Below are 17,522 nucleotides of genomic sequence, written 5' to 3' on the forward strand. Positions count from 1 at the left end.
ATAACACAGGATTTAAGTCATTATTTAGGCCACCCACCCAGTACAAATTCATCAGTAAGCAAAAAGGTTTGCTTATTGAATATCTAATCAGATTATTTGAACTCTGACCATACAATGTTTAGGAACTTCCTGCTCGTTTCCACTATATGTCACCTTGTGCCTTTTAAATTGTTTTTACATACACGAGAAACATGGGCGGAGAGAGATCTGCTGCCATATTGAATCTGCCCCATTAAGCTATGTTGCAACCAGGTAAACTTGACGACGTCCAGTGTTCACATCCTACCAGCAGCCATGTAATCTCTTGGCAGAGGAAAATAAACCCTTGGCCAATTTGGGGGAATAAAATAAATTTTGATAATTCCCTGAAAGCAAACAAATTAATTCCAGGTGATAATGATGACATGAGGTTATTACCCAACATCCCATCATCACTTGCACTTTCTGCAACCATGTCAGCTTTCTTAAGGACCTTGTCCAGCAACAATAACAACTTGCATTTATATAGTAATTTTTAAAGTAGTAAAGCATCCCAAAGTGCTCCATTTGAAGGGTCATCAAACAATATATAACACTATCAGGACACGACACCCCAAAAGCTTGACAGAGGTAAGTTTTAAACAACATAACATAGAAGCGAAAAAGGGTTCGGGAAGGAAATTCCAGAACCTGAGGTACAGGCAGCCGAAGGCAAGGCTGTGCAGCTGGTGGAGGAATGAAAATTGCAGTGGGCCAGAGGCTAGAATTGGAGGAGGGCAGAGATCCAAGAGTTGTGCAGAAGAAGGAACAAAGTAATGGAGTGATTTAAAAGGAAGGATGTGAATTCTAAAATCGCAGATTGAGAGCCAACACAGGCCAGCATATATATGAGTGAATTATGAATGTGATTTGGATGTTGGCAGCAGATTTTTAGATTCACTCAAGTTTATGGAGGGTGTTAAGCACGAAGCTGTATCCACTTCATGGGCCAGCAACCTGTCCGAAAGGTCAGTGATAACCTGGGAAACGGAAATCCTTCAAATATCTAACCTTTGTTGATATAACACATACATCTTCTGATGAAAGGTCATTGGTCTGAATCAATAACAGAGTATTTCCAGAGTTTTTTGGATACTATTTCCAATTTCTAGCACTTTGCTGTTGTACGTGAACACTCACTTGATATAGTTCCATTATCTCTCAATTTGCAACTGGCCGGGTGTAGAAACTTGTTAAGTAAAAGCAAAATGCACAGATGCAGGAAATCTGCAATAAAGGCAGAAAATGCTGGAAAACTCAGCAGTCTGGCAGCAAATGTGGAGAGAGAAAGAAGTCTGTACAACTATTATTCAGAGCAGAAACATGTTCTCTGGTTTCTTTATAAACCAGTTCTGTAAAAAAAAATCAGTGTTTGCAACATAGAAGGCTTTTCAAGCAACTCAGTATTCCCAATTCCCTTTTCAAAGTCACAATTGAGTCTGCCTCCATCACTCTACTCTTGGGAAATGCATTTCAGATCCTAACCATTTGTGCCATTTTTAAAGAAAAATCTTTCTTTGCGTCACCATTACTTCTGCAAATCACCTTACATCGATATCTTCTGGTATCCTTTTGCCAACAGGAACATTTCTCCCCTTCTACTCTGTCCGGAACATTTATTATATTGAAAACCTCTATCAAATCACCTTTTAACCTTCTCTGTTTCTTCAGTCAATCCACATAACTGAATTTCCTCATCCCTGGAGCATGCTTTTTTTCTGCAACCTCTAATGCCTTTACATTCTTCCTAAAGTGTAGTGCCCTGACCATTGAGACAGAACCAGTATTTTACACAGGTTTGTCATTACTTCCTTGCTTTCTCCTGTCTCTCTTTATAAAACGCAGGATCCCATTTGCTTTCTTAATTGCATTCTCAACTTACCTTGTCATCTTCAATGATTTGCTCTCATATACCCCCAGGTTTCTCTGCTCTTGCACCCCCTTTATAATTATACTCTTTATGTTGCCTCGTATTTTCCTTCCAAAATGAATCACTTCACGCTTCTCTGTATTAAATTTCACTTGCCACTCGTTGTCCATTCAATCAGCCATTGTCCTCTTGAAGTTATCACTGTCCTTCTCACAGTTCAAAGTTTTATATCATCTGCAGACTTTTAAATTGTGCTTTGTGCACCCAAGCCTAGATTATTATTATTGTCAAGAAAAGCAGGGGTACTAATAGCGACCCCCAGGGAACCCCAGTATGTGCCTTCCTTGAATCCAAAAAACACTAGTTCACCACTGCTGTTTCCTGTCACCCAACCAATGTTATATCCATGCTGCTACTATCCCTTTCATCCATTGCTTTGCTGACCAATCTGTTCTGTGGCATTTGAAGACCCTTTTGGAAGTCCACGTACACCACATCAAACACATTATCCTTATCTACCACATTGTTACCTCATCGAAAACTTAAGCAAGTTAATTAAATGTTATTTGCACTTAAATCTGCGCTGGCTTTCCTTAATCAATCCACATTTGTCCAAGTGCTTGTTAACTTTTTCCTGGATTATCACTTTTAAAAGCTTTCTCAACACAGGCTAAACTGACCTGAAGTTGCTGGACTTAACTTTGTAACTTTATAATCTTTTGAACAAGGGTGCAACATTCACAGGTTCTCCAGTTCCAATTAGGGAAATTGAAGCCCTTAGTATTAATTCAGAGGACAGTTACAATTTTCTTTGACTACAGACAGAACTTGAGCTGCCTGAAATTATTGATTAGCATGCAGTGTACATTTTTATCTTAAATGGTGGCTCATTCTGGTTATTTTAGCAGTTGTTGTGTCCTAGTTGTAATTGAAAATTTATATTTAAAATGCCTTGTGTATTATGTTCACTGTCGTCTTCTAAAAGGACGCTTTACCCAGAACTTAACTTATGAAGATGGATTGATAATGATAAACTACACAAGAGGTGATGTTTGCCATAAAATCTATGAACGATCAACAGCCATCCTGTTCTACTGTGATCACAGCCAAACTCCGGTTAGTGAAATAATACTGTAGTGATTTAGAGCGGCTGATTAATTTTCTGTTGCATGAAGTTTATAAATGCATCACCAGCCATAAAACTAAATATTAATGCAGTTTGTTACCTTTAGTCTACCTCTAGCTTTACATTTCAAAAATGTTTGCTATATGTTCTGTGTTGTCTCATTTTAAAACTTAACACTTTGCAAGAACAAACAATTTTCACATCTCTGGAAATGCTTCCCATTTGAAAAAAAAAAATCCTCTCATAATGTCCATGGTTAACAAAGTTGCACTTTTGACATTGCAGCTTTGCAAAACTTTTGAAGTGCAAAGTGGAACTTTAGCTTGGAGTATTCAGATGTGCAAGTTTTAATCTAAAATCTATAAAAACTTTAACCAAAAGGGGTTTCTTGTATTGCGTGCTCATGAATTGGATGTTTGCTTTTTTTCTGTCATGTAACTAGAATTAAAATAGCATCTCGGTTTACAATATGTAATGCATGTGGAAAGTGCAAGTACCATGGGCAAAAGTATGTCACTGCTGTGTTCTTTCTGAACCGTATTCGTGTAACTCTTGATTTTTGGATGCTAACTTAGCTGACTTGCATTGGCCCAAATTTAAATTTAGAGATTTGTCATCTTTCAGATTGTATATGAAGTACAAATATTTGCTTTGTCGGTAGCTGTATGTATTCCAATTGCCATCTTAACCATGCATGAACGGTGTGATGGCTTGCAAGGGTTAAACTGGCCAGTAGTTATTTACCTTCAATCAGGTTTCTTTTGATTTGATTTTGATTTATTATTGTCACATGTATTAACATACAGTGAAAAGTATTGTTTCTTGTGCGCTATACAGACAAAACATACTGTTCATAGAGAGGAAACGAGAGAGTGCAGAATGTAGTGTTGCAGTCCTAGCTCGGGTGTAGAGAAAGATCAACTTAATGCAAGGTAAGTCCATTCAAAGGTCTGACAGCAGCAGGGAAGAAGCTATTCTTGAGTTGGTTGGTACGTAATCTCAGACTTTTGTATTCTTTTTCCTGAAGGAAGAAGGTGAAAGAGTGTCTGGGGTGCGTGGGTCCCAAATTATGCTGGCTGTTTTGCCGAGGCAGTGGGAAGTGTAGACAGTCAATGGATGGGAGGCTGGTTTGCGTGATGGATTGGGCTACATTCACGACCTTTTGTAGTTCCTTGCAGTCTTGGGCAGAGCAGGAGCCATACCATTTGCTACAACTTAGTGAGTGAGCTTTAGTGAAATGAAAGGAAATCTGCAGGATCATGGCCCTTCTTTCAGTTCCTCTTCACAATATAATCCCACTTCAGTTCTAAAACCCTGCAGGGAATACGCACCCAAACATGAAAGAACTAATGCAAAGTTAATACTGTTGATGTTGGAAATCAGGATAAATACAAATTCTGGCAATAACAATAACAGGGATGAAGTGTAAATGGTCGAGAGCTTCAAGTTTCTAGGTGTCCAGATCACCAACAACCTGTCCTGGTTCCTCCACATCAATGCTATAGTTAAGAAAGCCCGCCATAGAAATAGATGCAGGAGTAGGCCATTCGGCCCTTTGAGCCTGCACCACCATTCAATATGATCGTGGTTGATCATGCACTTTCAGTATCCCACTCCCGTTTAATCTCCATATCCCTTGATCCATTTAGTCACAAGGCCACGTCCAGCTCCCTCTTGAACTTATCTAATGAACTGGCCCCAAAAGGGTTAGAGAATTCCACAGGTTCACACAACTGAGTGAAGAAGTTCTTCCTCATCTCAGTCCTGAATGGCTTGCCCCTTATTCTTCGACTGAGACCCCCAGTTCTGCACTTTCCCAACATTGGGACCATTCATCCCGCATCTAGCCTGTCCAGTCCCATCAGGATTTTGTATGTTTCTATGAGACCCCCTCTCATTCTTCTAAATTCCAGTGAGTACAAGCCCAGTTGATCCAGTCTTTCTCCATATGTCAGCCCTGCCATTCCAGTAATCAGTCTGGTGAGCCTTCACTGGACTCCCTTAATAGCAAGGATGTCCTTTCTCAAACTAGGAGACCAAAACTGCACACACTGCTCAAAGTGTGACCTCACCAAGGCCCTGTAACTACAGGAAGACATCCTTATTTCTATACTCAAATCCTCTTGCTATGAAGGCTGGCATGCTATTAGCATTCCTTACTGCCTGCTGTACCTGCATGTCAGCCTTCAGCGACTGTTCCACCATGACACCCCAGGTCACGCTGCACTTCCCCTTTTCCTAAACTGCCACCATTTAGATAATCTTCCTTCCTGTTTTTGCTAGCAAAATGGATAATCTCTCATTTATCCACATAATATTGTATTTGCTCACAGAGCCAGCCTGTCCCCAAGTCACTTTGCAGCCTCTTAGCTTCCTCCTCACAGCACATGCTGCCACCCAGCTTGGTGTCATCTGCAAATTTGGAGATATTGCATTCAATTCCTTCGTCCAAATCATTAATGTATATTGTGAATAACTGGGGTCCCAGCACTGAACCCTGTGGTACCCCACTAGTCACTGCCTGCCATTCTGAAAAGGACCCATTTATTCCCACTCTTTGCTTCCTGTCTGCCAACTGGTTCTCTATCCATATCAATACATTGCCCCCATTATGATGAGCTTTAATTTTGTTCACTAATCTCTTGTGTGGGACCTTGTCAAAAGTCTTTTGAAAGCCCAGATACACAACATCCACTGGTTCACCCTTGTCCACTCTACAGGTCACATCCTCAAAAAAAAAAATTCCAGAGATTTGTCAAGCATGATTTCTCTTTAATGCCGACTTGGACTGATCCTGTTAGCGCTTTCCAAATGCTCCATGCCTCTACTTTCTCAGGAGACTAAGGAAATTTGGCATGTCCACTACAGCGCTCTCCAACTTTTACAGATGCACCTCAGAAAGCATCCTTTCTGGATGTAGCACAGCTGGTATGGCTCCTGCTCTGACCAAGACCACAAACTACAAATGGTTGTGAATGAAGCCCAGTCCTTCTCACAAACCAACCTTCCATCCATTGACTCTGTCTCCACTCCCCACTGCCTCAGAAAAACAGCCAGCACAATCAAGGACCCCATGCACCCTGGACATGCTCTCTTCCACCTTCTTTCATTGGGAAAAAGATACAAAAGTCTGAGGTCGCGTACCAACCGACTCAAGAATAGCTTCTTTCCTGCTGCCATCAGACTTTTGAATGGAGCTACCTTATATTAAGTTGATCTTTCTCTACACCCTAGCTATGACTAACACATTCTGCACCCTCTCCTTATCTATGTACAATATGCTTTGTCTGTATAGCGTGCGAGAAACAATATTTTTTACTGTGTACCAATGCATGTGACAAATCAAATCGAGTAACTTAGCAAGAAGTCGGGCATCTCTGGATAGAGAAAGGGTTGGAGTTAACGCACCAGGTCTGTGATCCTATCTCATGAAAGAACTAATTGCATTTGTATGTTTTAGGACACACCAGTGTGTTTTGCAACCATTGCAATGCTCCTTGGAAGTGTGGTCTCTATTGTAATGTAGGAAATTTGGCAGTCAGTTTGCACACAGTAAGGTCCCATAAACAGCAATGGTCAATTTCAGATTTTGGTTGAATAAAAAAATTAAGCTTGGTTACTGACCGAACTCTCCTAACTGTTCATCAAATAGTGCAATGTGATCTTTCTGACCCATATGAGGGAGCAGCTGAGGCTTTGGTTCAGCGTCTCATCAGAAAGACTGCATCTCTAACTGCAGAGATGTCTGTCTAGATTGTGCTCACTTCTCTGAAGTAGAGTTTAAACCCATGACTTCCACCTGAGTTGAAAGCAAAAGTGCTACCTCTGATCCAAGGCTGATAGAGTTGTTGAGCAAAGATTCCAAATAAAACAATCTAACAAGAGGATTGCATCAGTCCAGCAGTACTGTTGTCATTTCTAAACCGGTGTTAGACACAGACTTTGAGGCTGCACTCAATTCTTCATCCCAACACAAGTATTTTCAAGCCCGACTAATGGTTATGCCTATCATCAATGCATTTCAAATTAAGTATGTTCTTGATCTTGAGTTTCCTTCACAATGTCCTTTTCCTGCCAAGGTGCAAAAGAAGAATGATGCAGAGCATGTTGAGTATTAGGTTTTAAGGAAAGCGATACCTTAAGTTAGTCCAGAGAATACAAAGATGCTCTCCCCTTGTGGGAGAATCTAGGACCAAAGGGCTTAATAACCAGGTTGCCCATTTAAAACAGATAAGGAGAAATGTCTTCTGGGAGTAGTGAATCTGTGGAATTCTTTACCTCAAAAGGTTATAGAGGCTGGTTGTTAAATATGTTCAAAGCTGAGATAGACTGATTTTTAATCAGCAAGGCAATCAAGGGTTGTGGGGATAATGCAGGAATGTGGAGTTAAGGATTATCATTTCAGATCAGTCATGATCTCATTGAACAGTGGAGCAGACTCGATGGGTCGACTTCTGCTCCCATGTTATGGATCTTAAAGTTTTTGAGTTTAAAAAGAAAGTCGGTATGGAAATATTTTCCCATTGTTACAGCAAAGACTATTTAATGGACAAGAATAAATTGAAGTAATTACATCACCAAGGTACAGGTGAAAATGAATATGATGGTGGGGATATTTTGGGGAGGGACTTTAGCTTGGTAACCTCTTTCAGTTCTTGAGTATAGTTATCCTATTGAACTAAAAATGTACAGATACTTTTAATTAGAGTTCATGTTGTCTAATCTACATAATGAGTTAGATTGCATGTCATGACAACAGAATCCAATCCTCGCTGAGCCCAATGCCAATGATGTCCTTAAAAGCAGTTGACATTCAATAGCAACATCAGGAATGGGAAATTTGTCATGATCAGCTAACACATCGCAGACTAAAGTCCCTTAGATATTTAATATCCCTGGTTCTAGATTGAACCAGGTGATACTACTGAAAAAATATTTTTCTTTCTCCTCCAGTAATTAGGACATGACATAATGGTCTGAGAGCTGGTCTTTGTACATCTTCTATAATTTATTGTGATAAAATAGCATTTGCGAGAAGCATATCGCTTCATTCAAATATCAGACAGTTAATGCATAAAATAAGCATTCCAATATGTGGTTTGCACAAAACTCTTAATTTTTGGTGAAATTACCAAAGGTGTCTTCGATTTTAGGGAAATTAACAGGATATATTACAAACACTTTATAAAATGGCAAACCTCAGTTATGATTTGTGCTTAAAATGCAGGAATATATGTAAATTTACACTTTTTTTCCTCTGACAGGGCAAGCCAGTGTATTTGAGGGAAACTCCAGACTGCACATACCTGTTTGAATGGCATACGTCATATGCTTGCCCGCCATTCAGATCCATTGATTGCACATTGAGGTATGTTTGCTTTTTTAATAAACTTTGTGAAGTAGATGTTAAAATGGCTCAAGTGTAACTGCATGTGGTTTAAGAACAGAACAAGTTGGGGTTGCATTGTATTCTGGGTAGAGTAATGCATAATATAACAGTAAGCATTGGTTCGACCAAGGGTGAAATGTGATCATGCTCACAATTAGAAGAACTGTTGCCTTTACAAAGTTATAATCTTTTTTAAAGATTTGGAATTGCTTAATGCAGAACAATTAATGTATTTGAAGCAATTGTGATCTTAACAATTCATTTTTCACCTTCATTGTTTCCATTTCTTTACTGGTCTGTTCAATTGTACTGTGATGTGAATCTATAAAAGGTTAATTGTATTGAAGGCCTGGTGTTCATTACAATTAAGATATCCTTACTGGTGGTTTAGGAAACACACAACATCAATGCAATATTATTTAATTTAAAATGTAAATCTTCCCTTTCAGAGATAGTGATGGGAATTCCTATGACCTTACACCTTTGTCACAGTCCCGAGAGAACTGGGAGATCGAGCAGCAACCAGGTGGTGCGCAGAAGTATTACATCAACATCTGCAAGTCACTCGTCCCAAAAAATGGTGAGTGCACTCAACAACAGGAGTATGTGACCATGTGGCATTTGGTAGACAGCCACTCTTTGGCTGTTGGAATTTGCCCATGCCAGTCAAAATCAAACTGCAGCATTACAGGAAGCACAAATGCATTCATCATAAATTGCTGATAGGAATTTCTGAAATCTTCAGGTGAGAAGGAGCAAAGGAACAGGAAAGTCCAATTCCATAAATTCTGGGGTCCCTGTCATTTATTTTGAGACATAATACTAAACTAATTTAAAAGTTCAATTTCTACATTCTGACTGGAAATTAAAGGTTAATTTATCTTGGTTCCAGCAAGATCTGACTTCTTATTCTCTTTAGAGATTTACTATGACAACTTCTCAAACCTTTTCAGAGTGTCTGTACCACAGTAAAATAATTTAGCATGCCATGGGCATAATGTGAAAGTTGTTTGTTCATGGCATACAGGGTAGGCAAATAAGTCTGACACGGTGGGTAGAAGCTGACAAAACCAAGGGGATAAGAATTAATAGGTGCTTGATTGCCAGCGCAGACATGATGAGCCAAATGGCCTCTTTCTGTGCTGCAAAACTGACTCTCTCTGACTCTATAATCTTCTTTTGAATTTGGTATTTGAGACTTTTTACAAGGGAGAGGGAAGAGGTAAGAGAGGATGATTAAGGAATATCCTGGGCTAGTTCTTTCCTGCAAAGTAATCCTGGAATAAAAGGAGGATTTGGATCCTTCCACCGTTTGCATTGGCAAATGGACAACCAAACTAGAACTAACCTGCGACTCTGAAGTGCAACAATAGAAATGAAGAACAGAGAGACTTTGATCTGTTAGAATGGTATCCGTTTTGAAAGACATCAGCTATATTGGAGAGACAAGTGAAGTTGGGGTGGTTTACTTTTGGAGCAGAAGGTTCAGGGGAAATTTGGTAGGGATGGTCAAAATAATGACTGGTCTTGTTGGAGTAAATAAGGAAGAACTGTTTCCACTAGCAGAGAGATTGATAACCAGAAGAGACAGATTTAAGCAAAGGAACAAGAGATGAGAATGTATTTATGCAGCTTGTTGTTATCTTGACTTTTGTCTGAAAGGATGGTGCAACTGATAATTTTCAGAAAGGAAATGGTTAAGTACCCGCAGAGAGAATTGCAGGCATGGAGAAGAGCAGGCAACTGGAATCAAATTGGACATCTTCCGAACAGCTGTAACGGACTCAATAGACTGAATATTTCCCCTTGTTCCATAAATTGGGGAGTACATTCTGCCTAATAATAATCCGTCATCCAACATCACTAAATGGATTATTGGTTGCTTATCTCTGCCATTTGTGGAACCTGGCAATTTTTTGTTGCATTTTATACATTGCACTTAAAGTAATGATTTGGTTGTGTCATGTTTTGGGATGTACTGAGGTGGTAAAAGAAGCTTTATAAATGGAGTGTCTTTCCTTGCCGCCATTGTTCGTTCTTTCCCCCTCATTTATTTTCCTCTTTTTATACCTATCGCGCTCAGTATGTAAAATGGATTCTACTGTATTGCTGGAGCTGCAGGTATGATTCTAGGATGGTATGTTGCCTTCCTAGTGTCAGGGATGTCAGAGTGGCATTCTTCTGAGAGGGTGAACAGCCAGAGGTCGTGGTCCACATTGGTACCAGTGACTTGGGGTAGGAAGGAGGATGAGATTCTACAATCAGAATTTTGAGAGCTAGGTAGAAAATTAGCAAGCATTACCACAAATGTATAAAGTTCTGGATTATTCCCAATGCCATGTGCAAGTGAGAATAGAAATGGGAGGATAAGGCAGATGAATGTGTGTTTGGAAAGATGGTGCAAGAGGGAGCGCTTTTGATTCTTGGGACACTGGGACTGGCTCTGGGGAAGATGGTACATGTACAAGCCGAATGGGCTGCCTTGAACAGAGCTCGGACTGAGCTCCTTGCAGGAGTGTTTTGCTTGTGCTGTCGCAAGGGCTTTGAGCTAACTTGACAGGAGTATGGGAACAAAGGGAGGAATACCAGAGTGCATAGTACTGGCAGGGATAGATAGTACTGTAGTAAGTAAATAGGTAGAGTCAAAATAGGGGCAAAAGTTGCATGAAGTCTAAATTAGTGTTGCTGTAAATCATAGAATTCCTGCAGTGCAGGAGGAGGCCATTTGGCCCATCAAGCCTGAACCGTCAACAATCCCACCCAGGCCCTATCCCCATTAGCCCACGTATTTACTCTGCTCGTCGCTCTGACACTAGGGGGCAATTTGGCATGGCCAATTAACCTAACCTGCACATCGTTGGACTGCAGGGGGAAACTGGAGCACCCAAAGGAAACCCACGCAGGCAATGGGAGAACGTGCAAACTCCACACAGTGACCCAAGGCCCGTATTGAATCTGGGTCTCTGGCGCTGAGAGGCAGCAGTGCTTACCACTGTGCCAGATGTATGTGAATGCACAGGAAAATGTGAATAAAACTGGGGAGTTGCAGGTACAGATTGCCATGTGGAAATGTGGTGATGTGACAGTAAGAGACCTGGCTCACGGAAGGGCAGGGCTGGGTGTTGAATCTTCCTGGGTGCATGGTGTTCAGAAAAGTTGGGAAAAGAGGAGCGGTGTCAATATTAGTTAAGGAGGACATTGCAGTGCTGAAGAAAGAACATATCCTGGAGGGTTCAAGGACAGAATCAATTTGACTACTGCTAAGAAACAGAGGATGCAATTGCGTTGCTCGGTGTAGTCTATAGACTGCCAGCTCGTAGGAAGGATGTAGCAGAACAAATCTGTAGGGAAATTGGAGACATGCAAGCATTATAGAGTCATTATAATGGATTTTAATTACCTGGATGTAGACTGAGTAGGGCCAACGTTTCTAGATTGTGTTCAGAAAATGTTTCTACAGCAGATTGTGCCCAGTCCAACAAGAGAGGATGCTCTGTTGGACCTGGTTCTTGTGGGTCAAGTAGATCAAGTGTCAGCGGAGAAACATTTAGGAGGCACTGAATCTCCTATTGTAAATTTTTAGATGATGGCTGGAAAAGGACAATGGGCAAACCCAGAGTAAGAATAACTGCTGGAAAGCTGGTGTTAATTGGACAAGCATGTAGCTGAGCCGGTTAGACTGGAACGAAGGCTGGTGGGAAAAACTATAGTTGAACAACGGGCTATCTTCAAAAAAGAAAGGAGCCAGGCACGACGAGGTATATTCCCTCAAAAGGTGGGGGTAGGACAAACAAATGCTGAGCTCGCTGGATGAAAAAGGAGATAAAAATTAAGATAAAGATGAAAGCTTATAACAGGTGTCAGGTAGAAAATACAATTGAGAACCAAGAGGAATACTGAAGGTTCAGAGGGGAAGTGAAAAAGTGTACGAGAGAAGCGAAGTGGGATTGAGAGAAAAGACTGGCTGCCAACATAAAGGAGAATCCCAAAGTCTTTTCTTGACACACAAATAGTAAAAAAGTGGCAAATGAAGGCTAGGACCGATTAGGGACCTAAAATGGAATATAGGCATGGCAGCAAGGAGCATGACTGAGGTATTAAAGGAATACTTTGCATCGGTCTTTACCAAGTCAATAGACACTATCCAGGCCATTGGGACAGAGAAAGAAACTCTGTCTCTAAAAGGGTTCAAAATTGATGATGAGGAGGAGCTATTAGACTGTCGGTACTTAAAGTTGACAAGGCACCAGAACCGAATGAGATGCATCCAAGGATATTGACTGGAGTGGAAATTGGAAGGATATTGGCCCAAATCTTTTAGTCTTCCCTGGAGTTGGGGAAGGTGCCAGAGGATTGGAGAATTGCAAATATCACACCCTTGTTCAAAAAAATTGCAAGGGTAAGCCCAGCGTTTACAGGCCAGTCAGTTTAACTTCAGTGGTGGGGAAGCTTCTAGAAATAATTATTTGGGGTAGAATTAGTCACCAAGAAAATGTGGGTTAATAGAAAACCATGCTAGCTCTTCCTAAAGGGGAAATCATGTTCAACTAACATTAGTATTTTTGAAGAAAACAAAAGGTTGATGAGGGTAATGTTGTTGATGTGGTGTACATGGATTTTCAAAAGGCATTCGAGACAGTGCCACCCAGATGTGAGAATTGATAGCTCATGGAATAACGTAGCAATGTGAATACAAAATTGGCAGAGTAATAGGAAACCGAGTTATAGCCAATGGATGTTTTTTGGTCTGGAGGAAGATTTATAGTGGAGTTCCCTATTGGTTGGTATTAGGACCTTGCTTTTCCTGATGTACATTAATGATCTCAACCCCAATGTGCAGGGGATAATTTCAAAGTCTGTGGATGACACAAAACTTGGAAGTATTGTAAACTGAGAGGCGGACAGTGTAGAATTTCAAAAGGACAAACAGGTTAGTGGAGTGGCAGCCTGTAGTTCAATGCAGAAAAGTGAGGGGAATGTATTTTGGCTGAAAGAACATGGACAGACCATACAAAATGAGTGCAAATCTGTAGGGGGTGCAGGAGCAGAGGGACTTGGTGTATATGTGCATAGATTATTGAAGGTAGCAGGACAGATGGCGAGAGCAGCTAAGTATACAGTGGCCTGGGTTTTCTGCACACTAGTTTTCTTCTCTGAACGGTATGCTTTATCTGTATAGCATGCAAGAAACAGTACTTTTCACTGTATACTAATACATGTGACAATAATAAATCAAATAAAAAAAAAACCTCAGCCAGAGTATTTTATACAGTCCTAGGCAGCACACTATACGAAAAATGTGAATGCATTGGAGAGTGCAGTAGACGTTTACAAGAATGGTTCCAGAGATGAGAAACTTCATTTTTCAGGATAGATTGGACAGGTTGAGACTGTTCTCCTTGGAGAGAAGAAGATTGAGGAGTTTTGGGGTGTTCAGAATCATGATGGGGCTGGACAGAGTAGATAGGTTGAACTGTTCCCGCTTGTAAAAGGATTGAGGAGTGAGGGGCACAGATTAAAAGTGATTTGCAAAAGAAGCCGATGTAATGTGAGAGAACTTTTTCACACAGCGAGTGGTTCAGGTCTGGAGTGCACTGCCTGGGGATATGGTGGAGGTAGGTTCAGTCGAGTCTTTCAAGAGGGCATTAGATGATTACTTAAATAGAAACCATGTGCAAGGGTACTTGCAAACAGCAGCAGAATGGCATTAAGTCATTTGATGAGCTGGTACAGACACAGCCAAATACTCTCCTACACCATTACAGTTCTGTGGTTATGATCCTTGCTAAAATTTATAGGAAGATAAATAACCTATTTATACTCTAAATATTTATTTTATTGCTATATCTGGGATGGCATGGTGGATGGTGCTAGGATTTTGAGCCTTGACCCATTGTGCTGCGTCCTTCAGCAGTTTAATGGTGAAGTGTTGCACTATTAACTTGGAAATTCAAGTTGTCTAAAATCAGATGGGAGCGTGCAATTCTGGAAAGCAAATCCATAGGTAACTTTCACATTTTTAAGAACTACGTTTAACATTTAGCAAGGATTTGAATAAGAATTGAGAATGAGGACATGTGTCTGAGCTACATTGTGATTAGAAGCTGACTCTTCTCAAGAACCGTTTCTCTGAATATATGAGGTTATTCATCATATCGTTTGAATTCTTCTGGTACATTGGCATTGTTTTGGCTAGTTTTCAATTCTGAAATGATTCGGTGGATTGCTTAGTTATTGAATAGTTTATGACATGACATGTTTTTCATCTTTTGTAGGCAGCTGGGCTTGTCCCTTGAGTGCCGCCGCCTGTCTGAAGAACGGCAACAAATACACAAGCCTTGGTGATGTAGTTGCAGGACCAAGGTGGGAAGCACATGGTCTGCTTGTCCTACACTATCAAAATGGTGACTTATGTCCTGATGGAAGGCGCAATAAGACCACGATTATACGCTTTAAATGTGATAAGGATGCAATTGTAAGTCACCTTGGAAACAAGATTTTTATTCTGAGTTCAATAAAAATAAGGAGCGGAAAACTTGTAGGACAAACAACGATATGTGGAAAGCCTATCTTCAGCCCTTGTTTTACTTTTTCCTTGGGTTCCTGGTATGATGATTGAAGCCACATCTGCTTAATTTGTAGCTTTCCTGTTTAATCTATAACAATTCTGTTACTTCCACTGCCGATGCCCAGGAGTCACAATCATTATATACCATTGTCCCCTAGTAACCTTCTGGATGATATGGATGCATGTCACAAGGAATGCACAACTGACAGGTTACACTGTTCACATTCTCTTTCCCACTCCTGATTTTTAGCTGGTAGATTATTAGTGAAAGAACTTCTTTAGGCTTCATATTGCCAGCCCATCTCCACGATGAAATTTGAAAGTTAAATGGTACGTGAAATATTTAATCCAATTTTGTTGCACTGTCAGCTCCCTTCATTTTCAAGTTAAACTCTATTCTCTGGAATTAGATAGAGATTTACAACATGGAAACAGGCCCTTCGGACCAACTTGTCCATGCCGCCCTTTTTTTTTAAAACCCCTAAGCATGTCCCAATTGCCTGCATTTGGCCCATATCCCTCTATACCCATCTTACCCACGTAACTGTCTAAATGCTTTTTAAAAGACAAAATTGTACCCGCCTCTACTACTAACAAGCTGCCAGAGGTAGTAGTAGAGGCGAGTACAATTTTGTCTTTTAAAATGCATTTAGACAGTTACATGGCTAAGATGGGTATAGAGGGATGTGATGCTGGGAAAAAGGACATTTATTGCCCATTCTAATTTCCCTGAGTGTTGGTTGGCCTTCTCCTAGAGATGCTGATTCCTTGTGGGGAAGGTACTCCCACAAGGCCATTATTAAGTTCCAGGATACTGATTTGGTGATGAAAGGGCTATCAATGTGTCCAGTTCAGAATTCTGAGATGTGGTAATGTGTTGCCACAATATTGCTGTTCTTGTCCTCCCTGTGCAAGAGGCAACAAGAAAGCAAGGTGCAGTCAAAGTAACTTGAGTTGTTGCATTTTTTCCTGTCGATCGTGCTTCCTGTAAGTGCATTGTGATGCAATGGACATAGTCCAGTGTCAAGCTCGCTCACTGACGTTCAATGTATTAGGCAGAGCATGTGAACTGCAGACCTAAAATGAGTCTGAAGATAAATCCCACTATCCAGTGGATTATGCTTTTCTCTATGATCCTCTGCACACACCCCTTACTCCACTGTGCTGGTCTATTTCAAGAAGGAAATTGGAGAGAAGTTCAAGGCAAATCCCCCAATTGTTTTTATGCAGTATAAGAATATCCTGAGGTGTAGAGCTTTTCCTCGAATTGGTCAGACATGCAGACAGTGAAGAAGTTAAATGACTAGCCAGATATTTCTGTCCGGGATAAATGGTTACTGACTTTATTTTTGTGATGGATTTGTTTATACTAGACAAAATTTAGTTTGAATAAGTGACATGAGCCAGGATACATTGAACTTGGGACAGTCTTGCCTCAAAAAATAATTGGCTTGTGATATTATAGTAAATCTCCTGAACATCAAATATATAGGTGCATATGGAGAAGACTTGTCATCTGTTTTGACCAAACTAGTGTAAAAAAGAACTTTGGTCACCAAATGTTTACTGGTATTGTTCAATCATATGAATGTGCCTTTTAAAAGTAAACTATCTTTCTGTAGAACACAAAGCCAAATTTGATCACTGCCATTCAAGATTGCGAGTATACGTTTTTGTGGTTTACGGCTGTCGCTTGCCCTGTGACTAAGAACGTGCACAATGATTGTGTTGTGACTAATCCACTTACAGGTCAGTAACATGCATTTTTGTGGCAGCATCACTTTTCAAATGGCCAAATATCGACAAACATTTAATGAAATTTACTCTAAATCTTAAAGCAATAAGCTCCACACTGAACTCTTGTCAACAATTAAACTACCCAATTGCAATAGGTTATCTCAATTGGAAAATGTAATGACAAGCCCAGAAAACAATAGGAGATTAAATTAAAACATTGCTGATTGGAAATCCAACCTAGTCTTCACAAAATCTATAATGAAACAACCCTGCTCCTAGATAGCATCCAGGATAAATCAAAATAACTTGCATAATCTCAAGCAAGAACAGCAACAATTGGAAACATTGAGGTCAGTTTGCATCTGTGGAGAAAACACGGGTGAATTAATGTTTTGTGGGCACAACTTTCACCAGAACTTGATCCACAAGTTCTTGCCACAGATGCTGGCTGGCCAAATGGGTATTCCCTGCATTATTTCTCTCTGGTTTTCAGTATCTGCAGTATTTTGGCTCTCTTAAAGAAGGGTGTTACCTCACTTTTAATACATAGTCAAATATTCTCCATCAATAATCAAAGGCTAAACTGGACTGTGGCATTCACTTCAGCTTCTGTGTTTTATGTTAAAAATGTTTTCCTTAGAGATGAATTTATAGCATTCCATTCCACAATAGCATTGTTTTGCATAGAATCCTTTTACTATTTTACAAGCTGATATTTATTTTATCATATTAAAATGTTGTACTTGTGCATAAATCTTCAGTTAGATATGAATTTGTTATAAACTTAGCTGCTGATGTTTCTAATTCAGATTTT

The 17,522-nt window shown here is 40.1% G+C and overlaps 1 protein-coding gene across 1 annotated transcript in view; it reads left to right on the top strand.

The window, feature by feature from the left end:
- Window positions 1-17,522, top strand: part of igf2r (insulin-like growth factor 2 receptor) — a 175,573-nt gene that overhangs the window by 113,266 nt on the left and 44,785 nt on the right. The window contains exons 28-32 of the mRNA XM_078230119.1: window positions 2,874-3,004; window positions 8,279-8,382; window positions 8,853-8,983; window positions 14,679-14,878; window positions 16,594-16,720. Coding sequence (XP_078086245.1) covers window positions 2,874-3,004; window positions 8,279-8,382; window positions 8,853-8,983; window positions 14,679-14,878; window positions 16,594-16,720 — 693 coding nt within the window. The remainder of the gene's footprint in view (window positions 1-2,873; window positions 3,005-8,278; window positions 8,383-8,852; window positions 8,984-14,678; window positions 14,879-16,593; window positions 16,721-17,522) is intronic.

Source organism: Mustelus asterias, chromosome 15 (genome assembly GCF_964213995.1).
Source record: "Mustelus asterias chromosome 15, sMusAst1.hap1.1, whole genome shotgun sequence".
NCBI lineage: Eukaryota > Metazoa > Chordata > Chondrichthyes > Carcharhiniformes > Triakidae > Mustelus > Mustelus asterias.